Source organism: Talpa occidentalis, unplaced genomic scaffold (genome assembly GCF_014898055.3).
Source record: "Talpa occidentalis isolate TD23 unplaced genomic scaffold, MPIMG_talOcc4v2.1 talOcc4.14, whole genome shotgun sequence".
Taxonomy (NCBI): Eukaryota; Metazoa; Chordata; class Mammalia; order Eulipotyphla; family Talpidae; genus Talpa; species Talpa occidentalis.
The window spans coordinates 40057231-40068337 of NW_023601433.1; the positions used below are offsets into that span (position 1 = coordinate 40057231).

General features: G+C 46.4%; 1 protein-coding gene across 1 annotated transcript in view; it reads right to left on the reverse strand.

The window, feature by feature from the left end:
- STUM (stum, mechanosensory transduction mediator homolog) overlaps positions 1-10797 on the reverse strand; it is a 63358-nt gene extending 52561 nt beyond the window's left edge. The window contains exon 1 of the mRNA XM_037510344.1: positions 10611-10797. Within this exon, the coding sequence (XP_037366241.1) occupies positions 10611-10797 (187 nt within the window). The remainder of the gene's footprint in view (positions 1-10610) is intronic.
- Between the last annotated feature and the right edge of the window lie 310 nt (positions 10798-11107).

Sequence of the window (11107 nt, forward strand, 5' to 3'; positions counted from 1 at the left end):
CTGTTTGATATGCCCACAACCACTTGCCAAACTGTAAATCAGCCGCAGAGAAACATCGCTCACACAGGCCCTGGATTTGGGGAATACAGTGGCAAGACCTCGCACTTGGTGTGGTAAATTGTGTGGTCAGTGCCCACTAGGAATTCCCAGGTCTCACTCCGAGAGCCTTATGGGACTGGAACGATCTTGGAAACAAAGGAAATTTTGCCAATAATAAGAATAGTAATTATGTTTCCTTTTAATTGGTAGTAATACACTTTTCTTTCCCTGGAGTGCTTTAGAGTTAACAGAATTTATGAGGTGGTCAAGCAGGAATTATAGTTTCCATTTTACAGAAGGGGAAACTGAAGCTCAGATCTCTTCAAAATCCTTTGCAACTGAAGAGCCAGAATCAGCTCTGTGGCCTGCTAACTTCTAGTTCACCCCCCTTCCATGATGCTTTCTGACTTGATGAGTCCAGTGCAAAACTAGAAACATTATTTAGTCCTGGTCACGTCAGATCTTTCTTTGCAGCCTGTTGCTCATTTCCCGAGAAACTGATTCTCCAAGAAAGCCTTCCCTCGTTGCTATAAACTGGATTAGATGGACCCCAGCAGCCTGTCCTTTTCCTTCTGCATTAAACTCACATCCACTGTCTACGTTTATTGCGGTCTGCCTCCCCATCAGACTGTCAGCTCTCTGGGGCAGGAAGCTCATCTTTGACTTTGTGTGTCAGCTCAAGGACAGACATGCACATAATAGGACCACAAGGCATTTCTGGTAAGTGACATGGCACAGAAGTCAGCGCTCTGCTCAGCACCCATTCTACACTTGATTAAAAACACAACTTCCTCATTTCCAGCAGCTCAGATCCTTGGCAGTCTCAGAAGAAATGCAGGTGCTGTTTATATCGTTGAACTCGACCCGGTTACCCCTCCAAGCTTTGCTGCCCAGGCTTGGACCAACACAGCATGGGCTATGTCCCACGGAAAACCCACTCAGCAGGTGTCACTTGGCTTCCAGAAGTGACAGGGGAGCCTCTGGCCCCACTACAACACTTAGCACAGTGACACTTACACATTGGATAATAAATGACCTCGCAGGGTATACCTTGATGGGGTGTAAATAGAGCGGGTACAGACAGGGCATTTACAGCATCCCCCATTGTCAAAACACGACTATATTTGCGTTAGAGAATCATGACCCTGAAAACAATGCTTATTTAGTTGTTCTAATTATAAACATGATACACTGTGTGCTCACTTTAGAAAATTTTGAAAATACAGAAATGTATAAAGAAGAAAATAACCACTCACACTTCTATCCCCTGTTAATATCTTAATATACTTCCTTCCCACTTATCCATCCATTTAGCCATCACCTACCTTATATTTTCCTTAATTTTAAGATAGTGTTGATCATAAAATGCACCATTAATTTAGTGGCAACTTTTTAGGGGGGAAAATGAAAGAAAGAAAAAAAGAATTTATTTCTCTCAATATCAGTGATAATATACATTCCAGAGTCAGGAGCAGCCAAAATGTGGGGAAAGGAGGTACCTTAGCATTAAACAAATAAAAAATACTTGAGATCACAGGAACAGCAGTTTTCAACTTTTGTCTTTTCCTGACAGCCTAAAAATGTCTGCCATGCCATCAGAAATGGAACACCATTTAAACAGGTGTATAATATTCTACCATGTGGACAGCTATATTTTATTTACCAGTTCTATTGTTATAATCTGGGCTTGATTATAACATTCGATACTATAAACAATCCTCATGGCACATCACTAAGCATAAATTTTGTCCATGTTTCTCATTGTTTCCTTAGGAGGAATGCCTGTGAGTGGAATTGCTGTAATAAAGGGTCTGAACATTTTAAGAGTCTTACTGCAAAATTGTTAACTGCTTTTGAGGAAAAAATTACCAATTAAAATTTCTACCAGGAGTGTATAAAAACCCTTCCTTAGCATTGATTCTTATTCTTTAATTTGATTTCTAAAAAAAAATTCAAATAAGGAAAAAGAGGCTTTTAATGAAAAGCAATCATCCCCTGCCCCAGCACTCCCTGTTCTGAACCCAGCTTCCCAGGAAATCACTTCTTCTGGTTTCAGCTCATTCATTCATCCAGCCATTCAGCTTATATTTATTCAGCATCTATTATGAATGAGGCACTGTTCTAGGGTGGAAGATTACAGCAACAAACGAAGCAGACCAAACCAAAAATACTCTTACCCTCATGATATATGCATTCAAGTGGAGGGAGACAAATAGAAAAAAATAAATAAAACATATAGTGTAGTGGGTGAGAATGATTTGAAGGAAAAGGAAGTAAGGAAATATAGTTTGGGGTAGGTGGGGGAGAGGTGCAATTTTATTTTTTTTAAAGATTTTATTTATTTATGCATACAAGAACTGGGGTGTAGGCAAAAGATGCAGGGGGTGAGAGGATTCCCCAGAGACAGAGTGGGGAGCAGAACAGGCAGACTTACTGAAATACACTGCTGAGGGGAGCAGCGGGCGCGACAGGAGAGGTCTGCTGCGCCATGTGGGCAGCTTCTTGGTGGGAGATCAAACTTGTGTTGCAGAGGCTGTGGATAGCTTCAATGTTGTGCTCAACCCCTTGTGCCACCAGGGATGTACAGAGGTGCAATTTTATTTATTTATTTTTTTAAAGAGGCATGTATTATTTGTTTGTTTGTTTGTTTGTTTGTTTATACATGCACTGGGTACAGTCAGAAGCGTGGGAGGGTGAGAGAATTCACCAGAGCCAGAGCAGGGAGCAGAGCAGGCAGAAGGACCGAAGCACACTGCTGAGGGGAGCAGCGGGCGGCAGGAGAGATCTGCACACCATGTGGGACCCTCCTCCGGTGGCCGGGGAGCAGCCAGGGATCAAGCCGGCGCCGCAGAGGCGGCGGGCAGCTTCGCAACCCAGTGCTCAACCGCTGCGCCACCGGGGACGCCCATCAGAGGTGCAATTTTAAATAATATCATCTGGGAAGGCCGATGGGCTGAATTGTGTTCTCTCAAAATTCATATTTTGATGCTCTATCCTCCACTCCCTCAGAATGTGATAGTACTTAGGTAAATTAAGTTAAAATGAAGTCTTTAGGATAGGTCTTAGTTCAATATTACTGGTATCCTTATAAGAAGTAGAAATTTGGACACAGGCACACACAGAGAGGGACAACGAGGTGAGGACCAGGGAGAAGATGAACATGGACAAGCCAAGGAGAGAGGCCTCAGAGGAAGCCAATCCTGTTGACACCTTGATCTTGGACTTCCAGCTCCTGAACTAGGAGAAGATAAATTTCTGTCATTTAAGTCTGCTCAGTCTACCACCTGAATAGCCTGAGCAAACCAAAACAGAAAGCCTCACATAGTTGGTGACATTTAAGCAAAGATATAAGGATATAAGCAAATTAGCCACATAGAAACCTGTAGGACAAGTGTTCAGGCAGAAGGAATAGCAAGTGCAAGAGTCTTGCAGTAAGAAGGTGTTTCTGAAGAATTCAAGAAGCAGCAGGGAGGGCAGTGGGGCTGGGTCAGAGAGAGCAAGAGGGAGAGAATCTGAAAAATGGAGGCAGATGACATGGACTGACCGAGGCCAGTGGGCACTTGAGTGGGGCTAGTCCAAACTGAAATGCGCTGTGAGTGCAAAATTCACACCAGAGTTTGAAAACTTAATATGCAAAAAGGAATATAAAATATCTCATTGGTTATCTTTACATTAATAGTGTTGGATGCTAATATTTTGCATCTATTGGGTTAAATAACACATACTATGAAAGGTCATTGTTCTGTTCTTTTTCACTTTTTCTAATATAGACATTAAAAAGTTTTGGATTATATCTGTGGGTCATGTTTTCTTTTGGATAGTTCTGGCCCTGGGTCTTGTCATAACAAAGACTTGAGCTTTTACTCTGAGTGACATGGGGGCGACTGGAGGGTTTCCAGCTCAAACATGACATGTTCTGACTCAGTCGTGTTTTGAAAAGAACACTCTGGTGGCCATATTGAGGATGAACTGTAAGGGACATGAGTCAAGGTGCACAGACCACTTAAGAGGCCATTCAGTCCTTCAGGAGGAGAAGGAGACTTGGACCATGATGTAGAGGCAGAGTGGGAAGAAGTGGTCAGATACTGAGTAGACTTTGAAAACAGAAACAAAGGTATTTCCTGACAGAAATACCCCGGGGGATGGGTGTGAGAAGAGGAGGCGTGAGGGATAAGTCCCAGTTTTTGGCCTGAGCTGCCAGAATGATGCCATTTTTTAGGAAAAGACAAGGGAGAAGCAGGTTTTCGAGAAGATCAAGAGCTTGATTTTGGATAAGTTGAGTCTTAGATGCCTTTTGGTTTCCAAGGGGAGACATCACTGGGATATGAAATTCAAAAGTTCAGTTCAGAGCTGGAGATCTGGATTAGGAAATTATTATCATTAAAAAATCATCATTTAAAGTAAAAATATTCATTTAAAGTCAGGAGCATCAAGGAGTGAGTGTAGGTGGAAAAAAGAGCCAGATCAAACAGAAAATCAAGATCAAAGAAGATCAAGAGCTCTGGGGGACTCCCAAGTTTAGAGGTTGACAAAATGAGCAAAGGAAACAGAAACATGAGGTGTAAAGCAAAGAAGGAGAGGGAGATAGTTCAGAAACCAAGGGAAGAGAGCATTTCAAGAAGGCAAAGTGAGCTATTATGTCAGATGCTCCTGAGAAGTCCAGGAAGCTGAAGACAAAGAACTGACCACTGGATTCAGCACCTGGATGTGACTGATGATCCTGGTAAGTATAGTTTAAAGGCAAAAATATGATTAGAGTAGGTTCAAGGGGGAAGAGGGATTGACGACAACAAATCCAGACATCTCTTGCAGGGTACAGGCTCAAAGGGGAGCAGAGATATGGGTGATCGTCAGAGGAGGATATAGAATCAAAGAAGCTATTTTAAAAAGATGAGAGACAATTTCAGCATGTATGTATGCTGCTGGGGATAAGCTATAGACAAGGATAAATGATGGCAAAAAAGTGGGAATTCTTTTGATGCTTTTCTAAGCTCCAGAGCAGGCATGTATTGCTTTGTCATGTTGATCCACTTTAGACATCATTTATTGACTTTTTCTATGATGCAGGAAAGTTAATTTATTTACCTCACCCCTCATCTCCCTTCTACTCTTGTTTCCACGTCATCCTAGCGTAGCATTGCTGCCACCTCAGTAACCTTTATTTCTTGGTGGATCAACTATAGATAGCATATCTTGATCTCCCACCTTATGTGAGGAGGGCATTCACACCTCTACTCCACATTCCACACATTAGTAAACTTTAGTACTTTGTGCTGGGCTAACAACTACAACAACAAAATCTCTGCAACTTTGGCTTGTTTCTCATGCAACCCCCATTTGAGACCTGCCATTCTCTTGAGACAGGGAAAAGAATAGTGGCACAACTTCACAATACTTATTAAAGTATCTGTTTGCAAATGGCATATGATGTTGCACTCACATTCAAGTGGTTAAAGCAAGTCCATGGCCTATCCTGATACCAATGGGCAGGGAGAGAGTATTCCCCTCCCACAAGAAGGGCAAACCCCATGGCTACCCCATGGGAATGTGTATCCTTTTTTCAGGGAGGACAAATTGTATTTTTCATTTTACATTGTCAAGGTGAAAATCTTTACATCCTCCTTTAGCTATTATTAAATAGTTTGCAGTGCTTTGTCTGTGGTTGGCACTAGAAATTGAAAACCACTAAGCAGCATTTAGATTACTGGAACTAGCCAATATTCTTCACAGCAGATTCAAAAAGAATCTAAGAGCCCCTATCATGTAACTGACACACACCAATGCACTTCAAGGAGTCTTTCTTGCAGTCCATCTCTTGCTCAAAACCAGGCCACATATTTACTTACTTCCTATTTGAACTATGTCTTTCATGGAAATTTTTTTTTTCATTTTTCCTGAAGTTCCTGATTGCCTCTCTTTTTCATCATTGGTAGGAAAAAAAAAAAAAGTGCCTTCTATGCATTTCCCTAACCTCCTCCAAATCCCTTCTCATTCCATTTATAGGAATCTTTCTATTCTTCTTTTTGAAGGTTGATGACCTCCAATCTAACTAGCAGGTTGCTCTATTTTTGGTTCTTAAAGCTTTTTCATAGCTTTTCGTCTTTACTGTGGTTATTAATCACCTTCTGTTTTTTATTGTTATCTTTTTATCACAAATTTAATGTCTTGCAGTGTCACAATAATACTCTTTCTCTGTGGAATGTCCCTTTCTCACACCATCCTCAGTGACCTCTTTCCTGGAACCTTCCATTCTTCTGGTCTAATGAAGATTGCTCTCAGGTGGGCTGAACTATTTGATCCTGGAGTTGCTTCTCGTGACTGCCCTGAATTAAAGCCATTGTTTCCTGGATTTTATATCTTCTTTTTTGGTTCCCTCTCTTGTTTTGTTGAAATATATCCTCAAACAACTTTCTTAAAAATTTGAGTAAACTTCCTTGGATCTGGCATCTTAAGGCCTCATATATAAAATAAAGGCAATAAAGGCATTGAACCAGATGACCTCTAATGACTGTTCTAGGGGAATAATTCTAGTCAATATGCATTCATAAATAATATATGGAGAAATTTTAAATTTCAGTAAAGAACATACATTTATATAGACAAAGAATAAATTCTTGAAACAGTAACATCAATTAAAAAGTCAACAATGCAAAAAGATAGGGCATGGTTGGTTAATCATCAGTCGGAATCTCAGACCTGAAGGAAATAGAGAAGTTGAGAGAGACTGTGGTCCTCTTACTGGGAAAGTAAGACTAGTTAAGTGTCAAGGAGTAGTCAGTATATTTTCTATAAATTAAATACTTATGGATACTCAACAGTAAACCTATGGCCAATGTTAGTCTGATGGAAAGGTTAATGGGAAATTGAAGCTCTCCTCCCACCTAGTTTCACTGTCTGAGTTATCAACAATTTCATTTCATCAAGTCAATCAAGTAAATATAAATTTTCAGTATGAAAGTATAAGTTTGCCTCTGACCAATAGATAGGCTCTCTGGCCAATGAAAGTGAACTTTCATTACATGTATGAGTATTGTGTGTACACGTGTGAATGTCCTACTTATTGGAATAGGAAGGTACCTCCAGTGGGGGAGGCTCTCTTTACCACCATCCATTTTAAAAATGTGCTCTATATTTTTCCAATGGTGAGTCAGAGTAATCATAAATCACTTCTTCACATTCACTCCCCAGGAAAAGAGACATCCCCCTTCTGGTGGGACTGGGATCCAGCACAACTGCTTGGACCTCAGGAAATTGAAAGGCCTCAGGAAATTGAAAAGACTGGGCTTCTCCCCAGCAGATCCTGCAGACTGGATGGATCTGAGATACAACATAAAAGGAAAAAAATAAGACTTCATTCAGCCAATGCTTGCACTCTAATCCAATTTGCAAATATGGAGTGGACTTGCAGGAAAGGAAATTTCTAGGAAACAGGCCCATGATCTGACCTGAATACTGAGGATGAAGTGAGAGTGGCAAATGTGTGGGGACATGGGATAGATTTTCTCAGCAAGGTCTATATAATAGATCTTATAGTGCTTCCTGCAGAGACTTTCCCTGAGTCCCCTGCCCTCATCCGGGAAGAAAAAATTGCTGCGAAAATACTGTTCCTGCTGCCATCACCATAGCACTACCAAATTTAAACAAGATCACACCCATTTTTCTCAACAGTTTATGACATCTTCGCTGAATTATTCATTCTCACATCCCCAGTACCCAGCATGTGGTGGGTGCTCTGTGTTTGTTGAATGAATGAGTGAATGAACTGAAAAAAGTACATTTCATCAAAGAACAAAGTCAGACATGAATATTCAGTTTTCACAGGAGATTTGAGCAAGCACAGAGGAGAAGTAGATCCAGCCTGAAGATGAAGAGAGGATTTCTAAGAGCTAAGGGCCCTCACACCACTCTTGGGAGAGGTGGGGGTGGGGGGTGGGAAGGGGGAGCCGGAGGGGATGGTCACGGGCAAGTTTTGCCTGAGCTGCTCTGTTGCCCATGCTGTGACGTCCTGGGCAGAGGAAGGGAGGAGACAGATCAAGTACTCCGGAGGAAAGCTCCGAAAGTAACCCTCCACCCATACCCAGAGTTGGGACAATGCTCAGCTCTTTAGAGAAAGAAAAGCCCACCTTCTGGGGGGGGGGTGCGGGGAGGGCACTTTGTACACACCAGAACTTGGGCTTCTGGTGGTCTCATGTCATCCTCCCAGCAACTGGGAGAGACAGGCACCCCTTCTTACAGACGGGAAACACTAGCAAGCTCAGGAGTCCCCATTTGGCTTTGCAGAGGGTCAGAAGCCTGACAAAATGAAGGAAAAAAAAAGCGCCTGGATTCCATCATTGAAAGTCTGTGTGTACACTTGTTTTATTACTGCTATAATTTGTTTATCTTCATTTCATTTTCTCCTGGCTTCTTAGAAAGGTTTCATAAAAAACCCATAGGATTCTGATCTAACAAAGGGAAGTGAATGTATAGAGGGAGAGAAGCTGGTTCCCCAGGGCAGGGGCAGGAGCTGGGGGAGTAGCAGCAGGGCTAAGGGCTGAAGAGGTGAGGAGTGCGGCCCATGCCCTAGGTGCTCTGTGTTTGTTGAGGGAATAGTGAGCTGAAAAAAATGCATTTCATCAAGGGGCAAAGTCAGACATGAATGTTCTGTTTTCACAGGCACTTTGGGCAAGCAGGGAGGACCTGAAGAAATGGATCTAGGTTGAGGATGAAGAGAGGATTTCCAAGAGCTAGGACCACTCACTCCACTCCTGGGAGGGGAAGTGGGGGAGACGACCTGGACCGCTTTGTTGTTTATACTTTGACATCCAGTGCAGGGGAAGGGAGGAGACAGATCAACAAGTACTCAGGAGAAAATCACCCCCAACCCGTGCCCAGAGATGGGGCCAGAGGGCAGCTGCTGCCCGGGCGTGGGGTTCCCCACAGGTGTCCCTCCTTCACCCAGGAGTGGTTCCCTCACTTGGTGAAGCCCCTTTCACCTGGTGCCATTGTGTCTGTTTCCTCAAAAGACCATCAAGTGTCATTTACTTCACCAATTTTTAAAAAAGTGTAATCAAGATGCAGCACTGCTCACGATCTTCACATCCCAGGAGAGAGGGAGAGTCTGCTTTAACTCCAGCAGGTGGGAATTTGACATAACGAAATTACCCCAGCTTGTCCCCTCACTGTGTCTAAGGGTGCAGAGAGGACAGCTGAGCACTCCCAACGGGGCGGGGTGGGGGGGGGCAAGCAGCCGCATCACAGAAGGGCGAAGCCCAGCTGAAGCCCACCTGGCTTCTTGCTCTGACAGTTATGCTGCTCTGGTCACAGCTGCCCCCTCCCCGCCCCCGGGAGCAGGAAGGGAAAGGAGACATAGAAAGACACATAAGCACCAAGGGGAAAGTGAATCCATCCTGCGAGAATGGGTGAGAGGCCCCTGCTAAGCCAGCGAAGAATGAGGCCCTGAGAAAGGTCAAAGTTAAACACAAAACCACTTGCAACTGACCTCTGTTCTTGGGAACTTGTAGCCATAGGCGGGGAGCTGACTCACGCTCAGGGCAGGCTTTCTCTGGAGAGGCCACAGAGGTGGTGCCCCCCCCCCCACAGGAGCGTTGCTTTGAAGGGTGGGGACCTCTAAACAAGCAAGAACAGCTGGTGCCAAGCAGGCAAGCTGGGAGGAGGGGGAAGGTGTGCAGAGAGTTGGTGACAGGCTTAAGAAAAGGAGGATCAGGAAAAATTTCATCCCTTCCCTCTACACACCCTTCTGCACCCCATCTCTATGATGGACCTCTCTTTTAAAATTTGGGACACTAATGCCATCAGGGTTCCTCCAAGCAGTCAGTTGGATACAGAATTCCACCCGGTGCCTCCACTCTCTCAGAAAGGGAAGAGCCACGAGGGAGCCATGGGGTCACCTGTGGTCATGTGCAGTCCAAACCCACAGGCATCCAAACTGGCAAAATCACCCCCCAACTCCTTGACGCCCTACAAGAGTGCAGGCACTAGGGAAGGAGGTAGATGAGACTCTGGCCAAAGAGGTCTGGCCCCCACAGTCCGCACCCCGCGAACGCAGACAGGGCTGCAGGGAGACTCCTAAGTTTGACTTGTAGTCCCCCACCCCTTATCCAGCTCAACCCACTTCTCAGATGCCCAGAAGCTTGGTCACTGCCACGCGCGCCCCTGCGCTCCTTCTCCCAGGGTCCCCGCACCTCTCGGAGAAAGGGGGTGTTAGAAGGGTGCGCTCAGCGGAGAAAAGAAACATGATTTCGCCGCCTCTGGAGAAACCCCAGCCCTGGTCGGGGAAGCCGTCGGGTCGCAGCGTTTGGATTCTGACTTTCCCCGCAAAGTTTCAGCTCTTCCGAGCCGGCAACCTCGCCCACCCTCGGCTGGAGGCGAAAGGAGTCTGGGGAGCGCGGCCCCGCGCCTCCGTCCCCGGCGGGCGCCTCTCCGCGCGCTTCTGCCACCTGCCAGGGGGCGCTTGGAGCGCGCTAGTGCCGCCCCGAAAACCGTGGGCGCCGCCCGAGGTCGCCCCGGGTCCCTCGCCTGCCGCCCTCCTGCGGTGGGCCCGGGGCGCAGGAGCCGCCGCCGCGTCTTACCCAGTCCCGGCACGAAAGTGTTGAGGAAGAGGCAGATGACCGCCACCGGGAAGGGCATGTAGGGGATGGCGGCGCGCAGGGGGCCCTTCTTCTCGCGGACCTGCACCACCACCCCGCTGGACGAGGGCGCACCCCGGGGGTCCGCCGCCGCCACAGCCGTCTCGGCGTCTTTGTGGGAAGGCTCCATGGCCGGGGCGCTCCCCGGGAGCCGGGCTGCCGCGACGGGGACTGCCGCCCGGCGCGCAGGGAACGGGCGGCTCCGGCTCCGGCTCCGGCTCCGGCTCCGGCTCCGGGCTCCGCGCCGAGCTCAGGCGGCCCGCGCGCTCCTGTGCCGCGCCTCGCGGAGACCCCGCACTCCCGCGTCCCCACGCGCCCGCCTCTGCGCGCTCCCCGCGCTCCACACCCCCGGCGGAGGGGCGGGCAGGGCAGCGTGACACTCGGTGACAGCTCTCGACGCCCCTCCCCGCCCGGCCCTGCCCCGCCCTCTTCTCCCCCTC